General features: G+C 38.7%; 1 protein-coding gene across 5 annotated transcripts in view; it reads left to right on the forward strand.

Moving 5' to 3' along the window:
* Nucleotides 1-9,073, forward strand: part of USH1C (USH1 protein network component harmonin) — a 47,145-nt gene extending 38,072 nt beyond the window's left edge. For 3 of the 5 annotated variants that reach the window (XM_032112827.1, XM_032112826.1, XM_032112829.1), the window contains 6 exons: nt 3,067-3,108; nt 3,413-3,466; nt 3,615-3,714; nt 5,047-5,156; nt 5,853-5,908; nt 7,679-9,073. In XM_032112827.1, coding sequence (XP_031968718.1) covers nt 3,067-3,108; nt 3,413-3,466; nt 3,615-3,714; nt 5,047-5,156; nt 5,853-5,908; nt 7,679-7,691 — 375 coding nt within the window. In that variant the 3' untranslated portion in view covers nt 7,692-9,073. Of the gene's footprint in view, nt 1-3,066; nt 3,109-3,412; nt 3,467-3,614; nt 3,715-5,046; nt 5,157-5,852; nt 5,909-6,809; nt 7,654-7,678 lie in introns of those variants that run through there. The other 2 variants (XM_032112830.1, XM_032112828.1) reach the window with 2 other exon arrangements.
* Nucleotides 9,074-13,989: the final 4,916 nt, after the last annotated feature.

Here is a 13,989-nt window from a genome sequence, read left to right on the forward strand (position 1 = left end):
ACTTCTATTGCTTTCCTCTGTCACAGTGATAACGTTTTCACCTCTTCCCATTTGGTTGACTGGTGGTTCAATAGATGACCCTTTGAAGAAGTGAACTTCATGCTAAACTTCTCTGCTGCTGTAAAATGTGCCCCTTTCTGTACAAAACCCCTTTGTTAGTCCAAGCTAAATTAGATGCATTGACATGTTATCTGAAAAGTTAGCACACAGTAGTGAGCTCCCAGTGGGAGCTTTTGAGCGGTAAACCATTAAGAGCAGTAATAATTTTTTCTTCTTTTAATCAGTTTCAGTCTAGATCTTGAAGGGAAAACTGCATTTGACTGAAAAAGATCCAGCTTTGAGATTATTTATTTGCCAGTGAATGCCAGTATGTTCTGAATATATGAGTTGTGTTCTCAAAAGAGGTGGTTTTTTGAAAATTTTGTTATATATGGTCATGACTTTCTCTTTCAATTATTTGTTGTTGTTGTTGCTTGGGTTTTGTTTCTCTGTTGTTGTTGTTATTTCAGGTCTTTGTTTCTTTGTTTGTTGTTGTTATTTCAGGTCTCAGTTGCTCTTGACTATTGTTGTTAGAAACCTGTGAAGCAGGAACATTGGTATAAGTGCTTGTGTTTTGGAGGTTGTTTTTTCTTTAAATAGTAACTTTAGCTTGCATCTGGAAGTCCAGACAGGAAGTTATTTCAGTGCAATCAAATATTTTAATGTTCCATTTTCAGCTTATGCTCAGTCCTGTGAATGTTTTTGTAAGTCAAGAAGGGATTTGAATGGTCTTAACTGTTTCACCTGAAATGTCCTGAGTGGTGGGAGGGTAGGCTTAGGACTGTGCTTTCCACACGGTGTTCCTTGGTTCATTGCTGCCTGCTTGGATATGGAGTGCACTCTCTGATCTCTGAATTTGTGGTGCCCATTTCAGGGAAGATTTATTACAGTTCAGTGCATGTCTTTTTTCTGTCTTAGAGATATTTGTACATTATTGGATCCAGGTCATATCTCTGATACATAGTGATATGAACCCAAGTGGACAACAGTTTAGATTGAATACTAGGAAAAGGTTTTTCACCCACAGGGTGGTTGGGCACTGGAAGAGGCTTCCAGGGAGGTGGTCACTGCACCAAGCCTGGCAGAGTCCAAGAAATGTTTGGAGAAGGCTCTCAGGCACATAGTGTGAGTCTGTGCAGGGCCAGGAGTTGGACTTGGTGATCCTTGTGGGTTCCTTCCAACTCAGGATATTCTATGTTTCTATGACTTTTGCTTGCAGGTTGTTTTTTTGGTGGTCCTTTTTTTTTTTTTAAATTTTGTGTGTTTGTTTTCATGGAGTTTTTTGGTTTTTTCCTGTTTAAAGATTATTTTCCCAGGAAAACTTCCTTCAAAGGGCAACATCTGTTTTTCATGAGGGCAACCTGGGACAAAGAGTTCACTGACTTCCTTTAGATTACATAATGACTTAGTGACTTGGCTGAGATTGGAGTTCTTTTCTCTAAATTGCTTGCTCCAAAACCATAGATATCTACTTTATCTATGATTCCAAAAGGCACTACTAATTCAGTTATTCAAAGTATTAATTGTTTAGGTAGCTATCATTGTAAAATGTTTCTCTTACAGTTTTGGTTAAATGGGTCATCATATTAATACACTTTGTAAATTAATGAATGATTGATTGACATTTTTTCCCCAGGATGAAATTCTACCCTTGCTGATGTCTGTGATGAAATTCCCATTTATCTGGTTAAAAAATGTAATGCAGTGTAACAAACCTAATGTAAGGCAGTGCTGTTAAGGGTGAGATCAGAACCCAGAGGGTCATTCATAGTCACATCAAAATTAGGCAACTGAGAGAGGTAATAAAGAGTATAGCAGAGAAGGCATTAGTATTTTCTGCTGCAACTTTGCCATTTACAGCCAGCCCTAAAATATACCAGAGGAATCTAAAGCTGTGTGTTTGGTTTACAAGTGGAAAAAGGCTTAGCTGAGTCCGCCAGTGGAATAGATTTTGTTGTCAAATGGATCCAGTAGAAAAGAGGCCAGTAATGAATATATCAAGCTTGATTGTGCACTGAACCACTGGTCTGTGTCAGATATATGTCTGCAAAGGGTTGTGTGGTTCTGTGTTCCCCTATCACCAGGTTATTGCAGCTTGAGGCCACAGGAATGGCAGCTAGGTACCTCAGTAAAGATTTTCTTAAGTTCTGAAGTCCTTTACTTTAGAATGCAGGATAAGTGCAGGGCTTTTATAAATCCCCAGCATTGGCCATGCAGTCTCACCCAGTAGCTACTAATCCTCCTCAGGAAACTGCCACTCAAACACCATTCATTCCAGACTGCTGATGCAGGAGCTCCCATCCTTGAGAAAAGGTAACTCCTGCTTTTCTCTGCAGTCCTGGTCTGACAAGTGTTAAGCCCTACATTTTGTGGGCCATCTCAAAGCTTAAATCTTGCTCTGCCTAGGTGCAATATTCTGCATTTCCAACATTCCCTGACAAAGCTTTTAAGTCCTCCACAGAACCATATGAAAACAAAGTTGTCCTGCAAATTGTCCAACAAACTGTTGTTCTGAGTTTGCTTGTGGTATGGAGCCAACCCCCTGAAACTCCACATCAAGAAGGAGAGAAGGGGGCTGAAAAAGAATCCTAAAACCCAGGGAGGAGTAGTGTTGCTGAGAGGTGAATTGGAGCCTGTCATTTCTACCTGTTACCATCGAACATGTTGATAAGAAATGTTGCTCCAAAGAGTGTGGCAGAACATACCTGCCTATGATGCTTTCAAGATTTGTTTCTGTTCTGTCAGGTGTAGAGTGGAACTGTGGAGCTGACAGAGTGGTAAACTCTTCCTCAGAACTTCTCCATTATATGACCAACTCAAATTATTGATCTGCCATGAGGTTTTGAAATGTTTTCTGACTGTCAGGATGGACTCTTTGCTGTGTCTCTGTGCTTTTCTCCAGTTACTGTCTTCTTTCATAGCTTACAGAATTACATGTTCTCTCACTAATAAATAAGATGGAGTTTGTGTGTTAAGTGTGTGTGTGTGAGTTGCTGTTTTTGCAATTAAATATCATTTTATTCTCAGGGCTTCCAGAAGTATGTGGAAGATTTTGATCCATATTCAATGGTAAGGAGAGAATTTAAACATGCCTAACTGTTTAATATGAAATACACTGGAAAAAAAGCCAAGTCCTTGATTTTGAGGGCTGGGAGTGGGTAAGATTCTTGCTTGTTGGGTCTTGTGTATTTGACTTTTCTAGTCATGTTGAGCAGGAGTGTTCTTGCAGGAAAAGGTGATGTGGGATTCTGAACTTCCTGTAACACTATATTAGAGGAGGGAAAGGTCCCTTTTCCCCCAGAAACTACATAGATCATCTCAATTTTTTTGTGTTTCCAAAGTGGAAATGATTAATCATTGTATCTTTTCACAGTTTACCCCAGACCAAATTATGGGAAAAGACGTACGGCTATTACGAATAAAAAAGGTAAATGCTGTGTTGATTGATTGATATTTAAAGGGTTCCTGTAAGCATTTGATATACAGCATCGTTTACTGGGAAGAAGGGAAGACTAAGCTCCTGTTAGTGGCAAAAATTAACAGCCTTTTCTGAACTAGGACTGTTTTTTTCATAGGAAGGATCACTGGACCTTGCAGTTGAGGGAGGAATTGATTCTCCAATTGGAAAGGTAGTTGTGTCTGCCATCTACGAGGATGGTGCTGCAGACAAACATGGTGAGCAACAAAGGGGAATTTGAAAGCTGCTGCAAAGTGTCTCCTTACACTGGCTGAGAATGGTTGGCTGATTCCATAGCCTGGTACTGAAAAGCTCACTTAGGTTGTCTAAAGAGCCAAGTTCTGTCTCAAGTCAAAGGGCAGCCACATGTGCTTCTTAAATTAATAATTATGTAAAATTTATAAAAACCAACACCTGATTCTCTGGTGTATTCTTTAATCAAGGAATACGTTCTCCATTGTTTCACAATTTCTGAGCAATGACATTTGTAGTACTTCCACATGCAAAGCAATTACCTGACTATAGCTATACTATGCTGCCTAATTTTGTTCTTTATGCTACTTTAAACAGCAGTTTGTTTAGTTAAAGAGGTGGCTTTACTCTCAAAACCCAGCTGAAGGCCAGAGCCTCTGAGGCTCAGGTTTCTGAAAGCAGAAGAACATGCTCACCAACATATCTGGGCTTTGCACCTGGTGGGAAGTATCTGCCATCCTTTTCTTGAGAACTCTTGTGATGACCAGGTCAACAGACAGGGCAATATCCCCTTACACTGTCTTTGCTGTCCATGTCCCAGCCTGCACCTAAGCTCAAGTCACTCTTGCTGTGAAAATATCTCAGCCATTTGGTCTCCTTGGTGCTCTTGTTGAACCATCACTCTTTTTAGGATCTCTCACCACTAAGGCTGTCTCCTTACCATCCTCTTCAAATCCAGTCCCAGTTAACTGGTTGTGCTTCATTCCAGATTGGCAAGTCAAAATCAGTTCTAAGGAGCAAACATTACACATACACTTGCAGAGGAATGACAGTCATGCAAACCCTTGACAAATGCCATTTTATTCCTTTGGGAATTTAATTAATTTTGCCATATTTGTAGAATCATGGAATTATTTGGGTTGGAAGAGACCTTACAGATAATCTAATTCCAAGCCCCTGCTGTGGTCCAGGACACTTCCCTAGACCAGGTTGCTCAAAAGCCCCATCCTGCCTGGCCTTGAGCACTTCCAGGGATGGAGCATAGTAGTACCAGCCTACAGTCAGCCACAGTTTGTAAAATGAATAGCTGGATTACCCAAACAGGCAAACTGTGGAAAATCTTGCTGAACTAATTTCTTACTGGTCATGATCAATAAGAGATTAGTTTGGCTTTGCCATGCTTAAAAATTCCCTTTGGGTTTGTCCGTAGGAAACTTCTTACAATTTTTAGTGCAGACATTCACATCCAGTGAGAACACTTTTCATTATAGTCAGTACTGTACAAATATGGCACAGAAAAGTCTCCTAGAATTTTGTTTTGCTTATGTGTATGTATAGCATATTGGTCTTTTCCCCAGGAGGCATAGTGAAAGGGGATGAAATACTGGCTGTAAATGGCAAGATATTAATTGACAGCAAGCTGGCAGAAGCACAGGCAACTCTAGCAAAAGCTTGGAACATGGGTGGGGTAAGTAACCTGGAATACTACTTCATTCTACCTATAGAGCTCATATGAGAGATCCTTTTCTGTCATGGCATTGTCACATCAACACAACTAAGGTTACAAACATCAAAATAGTGGGTGTGTCAGGTACTCCCAAAGTGAGCTAAAATCTGCAGAAGATGTTGGTATGTAGCATCTCTGAAAACCATGTGTGTAATTGACTGGGAAATCTCATGGCATTTAGCCATATATCAAGACTGGTATTTAAACACATGACATTCTGAGTGATTATAGTACCTTTATCTGTAGAATCACTCTTTGATAGTGAAAATTACTTCAAGCTGATCGGAATTTCCTTATAATAGCTTATTTTTGATTTCTCAGTGTACAAGCAACACTTGTACAGTGAGTGTTTCCTCAGCAAGAGCTGTATTCATTGCTCACATGACCAATACAGGATGATGATTCTTAGAATAATTTTTTTTTTTAAATCTTGTTGCAAGTGGATTTTTCTTTAATTTCATGATGCAAATCACACAGCTCAATCTTTAAATGGTCTTCCTACAGAAGTTTTTAATAGAGACCTTTCTGCTGCTCCCTGTGGTTTTCCAGAAATAGATCACTCCCCTGTTTCTCTATCTGACATTCCATGGTGGTCCACTGGCCACCTCTAAAAGCTGTACTTAGCAGCACATATTTACCTGTGCTTTTCTTTTTCAGGATTGGATTGACTTAGTCATTGCAGCATCACCTCCAAAAGAATATGATGATGAAATGTAAGTGCGTGAGCTTTTTTCTCTGGGAATTAAAAGCTGAGTAACAATAGTCAGTTTGCTTTTTTTGTCAGACATTTTTCAAGTATCACCTTCTTGCAGACTGTATAACCTCCTGCTTTACGTGGTTGCTAATTTGACGTTTATAAGTAGCTGTCATGCATTACAGCAGTGGTTCCCAGACTGCAAAATTGTAATTCTCAGAATTGGTTATATGTGACTACACACTCAAGACTTTCAGTTTAAAGTTTGAGGATTTCGGGTTTTTTTAGAAGTTAAACTTAACCTCAGTCTGAATCATTTACTATACTCCCATAGATCATAATTTAGGGAAACAAAACCCCATAAGCATTCTACATCACAACCAGACGTTTAATTCTGTTGTTTGTTTTGGTTTGGTTTGGTTTTTTTTAATTAGATTGCAGTTACTGTTCTTGTCTAACAAGGTCAAATTTATGTGTAAAATTTTCAAAAGAGGTTAAGTGATTTGGGTGTCTTGGCAATTTGTGATGTTCACAGAATCATTGTCTTAAAGATAATCAGCATAGGTGTGAAACAGAAGAATCCATAGCCACAAGTGTGGTAGAGGTATCAAGTCTATACAACTTGCTTTACTTTGGACAAACAGTTTCAAAAACAAGAGGCGTGTTTTGTAGTTTGCTTGAAGGAAAAGATTTGAAGATATCCTTACTACCAAGTAAAATGGCAGAGTAAGGTTTTGTAGTCACTGTTAACCTGGGCTCTTGTTCTGTGCAGAATACTGGTGTATTAGTTGCTGTAAATCAGTTTTACTGGCTAACACCAACTGCAGATTGATGTGAAATTTTGTTTAATATCTGTATAAACTAATGGGCAAGGAAATAACTGTCACTGTTACTTCTGTTTTCATGTCCTGTTTATTTAGCCCTACCATTCCCTCATCAGCAGTCAGTCCCAACACACACAGAAAGGTTTTTGAAGGCAGTGCACCTGTGTACAGACAAGGGTATCTCCTGCAGCTGTAGCCACTGCAGTGTCCCTCATGGTGAATAGCACACCTGGCTTAACATGCCTGGCCATTGTGAGGCTGTGTTATTTTTTCAGCATGTGCCTGCCTGTGCATTGCTTGCCATGCTTGCTTTTGTTCCTGGCATGCTGGAGCTGGAGTGTTCTTTGGGCTTTTGCCATGCCTGTGCTATTAAAATATAAGTATTTCGTTTCTACTTCATAAAGTCCCTTAGAGATCCTCTGCAGAATTGGTTTATCCCCTTCCACACTATTCAATAAATAGGCCCTGTCTAAACAAGTAGGATTAACCTGAGGTTTTTTCCTTATCTGTGGACCACTGCTGTGGCTTTGTGAGTTCATAAGTATATAAGCAACTACAAATTATTTTCTTGTGAAGGCTTGTCCAAAGAACAAGTTTCCATTTGTATTATTCACAGTGTGCCTGTAAACAAGTATTCATGAGTGTTTGGTTTTCACTGAAGTTTGTCTCTGTTAGTTTGTCATGTACCTATACAATGGGTTTGTTCTGAAATTATCCTTGTCTCAGAAATTCAGTTTACTCTGTATGTTTTCTCTGTGACTGTAATCACTGTAAGTACAGTCATAGATCTATAGAACTGCCAAGGTAATGTTTTTTGTTGCATGTGGGTCTTCTCAATTATTATTTATAATACAAATCAAAATTACATAAGATCCAGTTTAAAAACTGTGCGTACTAGAAAGATTAGAAGTTGCATGAGAGCTAACAGCATGTTTCTCATTGTTTTTTTCTTTTTTTTTCCACAGGACATTTTTTTAAGGAAAACTACAGCTGCTGAAATGGAGTCTTTCCTCTGCAGAAACCTGCTGCTCAGTAAATTAATAGGAAATCAATAACCACATGAAATGCACCTTTATTGACTGACCTGTAAATTGAACTAGAGGCTTCATATTCTTCAGATAATTTAAATAATTTATTTTCACTCTGTAGACAGAAAGCAAAACATTTTTTTTGCAAGATGATTGGGATCTGCTGACCAGTATGGTTCAGTCTGAGAGCGCTTGATCTCTTTTTGCTATTTTGAGGGGCCAAATTTTGAAAATTATCTTTCAGTTTTGCAGAAAATAGACTCTAAAATGACAAATGAAGATAGAACACAGATGTCTGTTCCCACATGCAACACTTGTGAATACACATTCACAGGCCAGTTTGGGTGTGAAAAGGATTGTATTTTTACTTCTTAGATAGTGATTTTTCTGAGAAAATGGGAAAGTACACAGGTAACTTCTGTTCTTACTCATATTCTTTGTAGCTTAATGTCCATTTTTGTGTCTTAGTTGTGAGGGTTTTTTGAATACAAAAAAAGTATTTTTGTATTTCTGCTGGTGGAAGAACTGGGAATACCAGGAATACTAGCATTATAAGGAATAATTTTGATTGTGTTTCTCATACAGTATAGAGAATCTTCTGTACCAGCAGAGTAAATAACTAGCAAGTAGTCCAGATAAAATCATTATGCGTAGTCACAGTCATACTACTGAGTATTTGTATTGGTGGCAAAAATTCCTCCCCCGTATAGTCATGGGTGGAAAATTTGGGTGTGATTCACAATCTGCTGTTCTATACTTTGTTCTCAGTGAGCCTATGTATGTGGCTAAACTGTGCAGGAAGCCACCAAGTGTAACATTCTGCTCTTGGTGACTGTGTATCTTAGGTTTGAAGAAATTCCTCAAGACCATAAAATGGATACCAGCTTGGCTTTAGGTATTATTAGAGTTGTAGACTGGTATTAATGAGATACCTCCCTAGAAATGGCATTGTCTTCTTCGTTCCTTGTACCTGCCAGTTTGTATTCTGTTTTTCATGTTGCTTTTCGATTTTTCACACCTGTTCTAACGACAGACAGTTTATAATTCATCAGCATATCAAATTCCCTCTGAAGTCTTGCCTTTTCCAGGTTTGGAAGCCCTCCTCCAGCACATAAAAATAACAATAACAAATATAACAAAATAAGAAAAACAAATCACATTCCTAAGAACTCTGTACTTATATGCAGATGCTTATTTATGTTGACTTTCTTTATTTGCAGCATTCTTCCCATATGCCAATTAATATGTGTGGCAGGGTATATATGTTAGAGTATTTAACATGTTTAACTCTTACAACTAATCTAGAAATAAAATTGCATTTGCCAAATGGAAGAAGTCTAGCTTCCTATTTGTCTCTGGGTTTGTACATCATAGTAATAGTTAATCTGCTAAAGTACACAGATTTCTGAGATTTTCTTCAATAACAGACCCATTTGCAAGAGATTGCCACCCTTGTGGAGCTCAGAATTCATTCTGCACAGAAGGTTATTGTCACTTGGCTGAGCAGCAGTAATCTTACACAGTTTTTGGGGGCAAGTCTGGTCATTTGGTAGTTGGCAAGCTACTGAATGCAGTTGCTACAGTGTATTTTTTTGCTAGGTTTTAGTGTGCATCTACCCAGGGCTGTAGACTTCCTAACCAGCAAACTAATCTAAATGCTGAATGCATCAAGATCAGCACCAGAAGGAAACTGCAGCAGGATGTACTTCTCCTGCTGCTTTGGTTCCCAGTTGCTTACATACTGCAACCATCTGGACCGTATGACAATGCATCAGAGTGATAAGTGGTGCTATCAAATGTTCCCTTGAGGGCTGTTCCGATGTTTTGTACCAGCAGATAGAGAGGCACAATAATGCACCAGTAAAGAACTTCAGCCTGCAACCAGTGCTTGATTGTGCTAAACACTGTCTCAGCACACTAAGAAACATAACACAACAAAACTTAGAGGTTAGATATTAGAACTATTTCTATTGGTGTGATTTTTTTCAGAGGCAGAAGGAGCACAGAAGACTGAGCTGGGAAATCTGTGGGAGTACCAGCAGTTGAGTTGTAGCCTTGCTTCTTAGTCACAGAACTACTTTCTTCTCCCCATCTACCCTGTTAACTTGATTTGCTTGGATACAGTTTAAAATGCATGAGAGGCAGTTGAGGAAATAATTCCTGCTCAGTAGACTCCAGGTATATTAAAAAAGTGTTGCTTTGAAAGTTTAACCTGTGGTAGGATGGCAGAGTCACTTTAGGCAATGTAAGGAGGTGGTGTCAGGAGAAAGGAGCCTGAAACTTCTGAAATCTTAAAATGATCTTAAGCCATTATCCAGGTAGTTTTTTATTGTATATCTGGCTTCCAGTGCCCTAGGACTGCATCTGATCTTTCATTTGCCAGCTATCTCAAGGGGTTGGAAAATGCTGCAAGAAAATATGTTTTTCAAGCAACTTCATTTTCACTTACTTGGATGTATGTGAGCAGAGTGTCCAGGTGTAAATAATTTAAACACAGGGTGCCCATTTTGAGTTTCTACTGCATTGTTCTTTGGTGGCTGTAAGTCATCACATGTGCCTGTGCCTCACCCCTGTTCAACAAGGCCAGCTTTGAAAAGATAACAGTATTAGTAAATGGGACTTTCTCTTTTTCAGCCAATGTTCAGTTTCCTTTGGGAGTATGGAAACTGTGACCTGATGCACGAAGCAGGAAGAAGTCCAAGTACTTCACTGACAGTATCACGAATGCTTCAAACCACTTTTAAGAGAAGATGGTTTTTTGTTTTTCATTTGCTGTAATCTCAGAGGGAATATGTGTAGTTTCTCAGAGCTGTTTGTTTGGTTAAGACGGCCAAACCCCACTATCTCTCTCTCTGGGATAATAACCCAGAGGAAGACTTTCTCAGAACTGTTAACAACCATTCTTATTCTCTCAGGAATTTCTTGGCCACACTGTATTTAGCAAACCCCTCACAGCTGCTGAACTGGAGCATGAATTACATTAGAGACTCGCAACTCTCACATCTGCTCTGTGAGCCTGTGCGTGCCTGCGTGCAGGCAAAAAATGTGAGACCCTATGGATCAGAACCATGGTATGCATTACAGGATAGGAAATACCATGGTTTATTACTCATATGGATATTAGCATAGGGAAGTCTTTGATCTATTTATTACTGCAGTTCTGCTAATTCTTAATTTAGCTACTATTTATCATGTGGCCATGGCATCTTTTAGAAATTGTGCATACATTTCAGAGAAGCTATGGTTTTTAAAAAATGCTCTATTCACAAACAAGTGTACAACATAAGGAGGGGTGTATACATGTACATACACCAATAAGGTTTTTTAAAATCAACTTAATTTGAGGAGCACACATGTACAAATAATCTCAGCACTTCACAAATATGAGATATAACCTCTGAATAAAAATAAGTTGTTACAAACCCTCTCACCATGAAAAAAAAAGAGCGAAAAATCATGGCTTTGTGTCAAAGGATGCCTGTCTGGTTGTAAGGAGCCTGATATGCAATAGTTGATAGAGGTTCTCCTGTTTGCTTCGGCTCTATGTTGACCCTGATAAAGTGTGGTCAGACTTTGGGTAGCTGCTGTGGAATTCTTAGCCACAGAAATATCCCCTTGGGATCTCTGTTCATATGAACAGACACCTTTATACCATCTAAGGACCAGGTCTAGTGTAGAAAAACGAGTGTCTTAAATGTAAGGAACTGACCCTTGGGGTTATAAATCAGATGAGTTCCTTGTAATCGATTTATGAGAAGCTAGTAAGTGCTTGATCCTCATACTGAGTTTGACCTTTAGTGTTTTTCTGCACATCTGCCGATTTTATCTTTAGCCATTGTTCTTGTTCTCAGGATGTTTCTGTTTTTCTGACTGACAGAAATTTCTGGAAGAGATTTCAAAATTGCTTTTCTGCAGACTTGAGATCTGAGGTGGCTCCAGGTGGGCTGTTCACAGGTCCTTCAAGGATGACTAGGATGCTTTTTTTCCTTCTTCCTAGGGAAGGCAGCTAAAGGTTTGCTTCTGCTGGAATACTGGGGGCCTCTGCTGGAATACTTCTTCCTCTATTACCAGATCTGCATTTGATGTGTTACTGAAGGACACAGATAATAGCACAACACTTTGATGAGAATCAGGGTCTGTTTATATTTACAACAAGGTAACTTGTGCTTGGTCTCTACTGAAATCATCTAGGATGAAAGAGGAAGTGGAGACAGACATAGGAAAATCAATCAATAAAATTTCTGTTCTCTAGAAGGGAAGTTTTTGAAATGTGAAGTTTCAGAGGATCATGGCTTACAGCTAAGAAAAAAATTCTTCTCCAAACTGTGATGATGGATGCATACCATAAAAGTGTTAAAGCCACCAGAAGGAAGTCTTAAGGCATTGAGTAATTTGCAGCTCTTGGATATGTAAGTCTGAATGGCTGTTGTTGAACTCAGAATGTTTGTCTACATGGAAAAAATGTGGAGTCTGACATCCTGCAGAGAGCTGCTTCATGATTCACAAAACTTGCTGCATGATTAGCAACGGGTATCCCTCGCACACCTGAATTGTGCTTGATAGATGTTTGCCACTTAGAAAGCAATCATAGACTAGAACAAGCAAAGCACTTAAGTACATGCTTAAATTTAAGCATATGAGCCAATCCCATTCACATAGGGTTGAGTTCAATAATCCTACTCAGGCTTAAGTATTTTGCTGGATGGAGGCCTGAAGTCAATTGATGCCTTAGTCCTGGACATGCTTAGTATAGAAAGTTGTTAATGCTGAAGTAGAAGTATTCATACTGAATTTTAGCTCCTCCTCATTTTCTCAAATAATCTTTAAAGGTTATTCCTCCCACCATTTTCTTGTCTTGTCATCATGTTATCTTTTCTCACCATTTATCTTCCAAACATCAGTGAAACTCATTAGTCTTCAATAACTATAACAGAGGTTTTTTATATGGTGTGTAGAGTAAAGTTTGGGAGAAAGAGACTGAGATTCTCCCAACGTAAACTAAGATAGAAATCAGACAGCTCTTTTGAGGACAAGGACTTTTCTAAACAGTTATGAAGTGAGCAGGAAAATTGCTAATGGTTATTCTGTATGCAAAGCTACACACACAAATGTAAAACCAAGAGAGTTTCAGACTACTTTTTCTGAAATTTTGTTTTCTTCCCCCTGCCTTTCCCCTAAGCAGCTCTGGATGCTTTAGCACTGAGACCCCATGTTCATGCTGGCAACAGCTTGACACTCTTGAGGATTAATGCCACTTAGCAGAGTGCAAAGAACACTAGATATAAAACGTTTTTAGAAATGCTGGAGAGAAAATTAAGCTTTGACTAAAATCTTGTAATAAGTATTTCCCTGATAAGGTGAAATAATTTTCAGGGTTAGCCTTTGAAGCTAAGTAGATTATAATTTTGCAAATATCAGTATTTTTGTTATTCTTTCTCCCCCTCTAGTATAAAATGTGGACTTCTCAGAGCAGACACCCAGTAACAGATTTTGATTAGCAGCAATTCCAACTGCAAGGAAGGACAGAGGGAAAGAGAGGAGAAATGCATGTTCCTGTTTTGATTATTCATGAAAACTTGCGGAGAAGCAGATCTCTGAATGTTACGAACCTGCTAGGACAGAAGAAATTGCATACTCTTCTTCAGTGAAAATAAGGCAGCTCTATCTTAATGCAGAGGAGTGACATACATAGCAGGAATACAGACTGAGAGAAGGACACACAAGTCTTTACTCCAACTAACATATAAATTTCTCATCAGTCATTTTAGAATTTACAGGTGGGTACAAAATTTATAATGTTGCTTTTCTTCTTGGAGAATTTGATTGCAACAAATTTCTGTTAACACCCACAGGGCTGATTGAAACAGAGGTGGTGGGCATATTTTGTTGTTGGATTATTCACACAGAAAAGTTAATTGAGTGTATTAAGCTGCCATTAAGTTGTAATGATTTGTCCCAGATTGTACTGCTGTGGGAAAGCTGTGTTTGTTGTCAACTGTGACAATATTCACATTTCTTTGTCTCCAGCCAGACAAACAGATGCAGAGATGGTTTTTTTCTATTATGCTACTGAAGTACATCAGGAAGAGTATAACTTCTCAAGGATAAAATTACCTGGTATTGCTTTTTCTATTAGTTTCTTTAAACCCATGTGTACATGAGTAGATGTTTAAAATACCACAGTAAATAGATGGTGGAAAGTGGCTAGATTTATAAATGACACAAAGGGACAAAATGCTTACTCTTCT

Source organism: Corvus moneduloides, chromosome 6, assembly GCF_009650955.1.
Source record: "Corvus moneduloides isolate bCorMon1 chromosome 6, bCorMon1.pri, whole genome shotgun sequence".
NCBI lineage: Eukaryota > Metazoa > Chordata > Aves > Passeriformes > Corvidae > Corvus > Corvus moneduloides.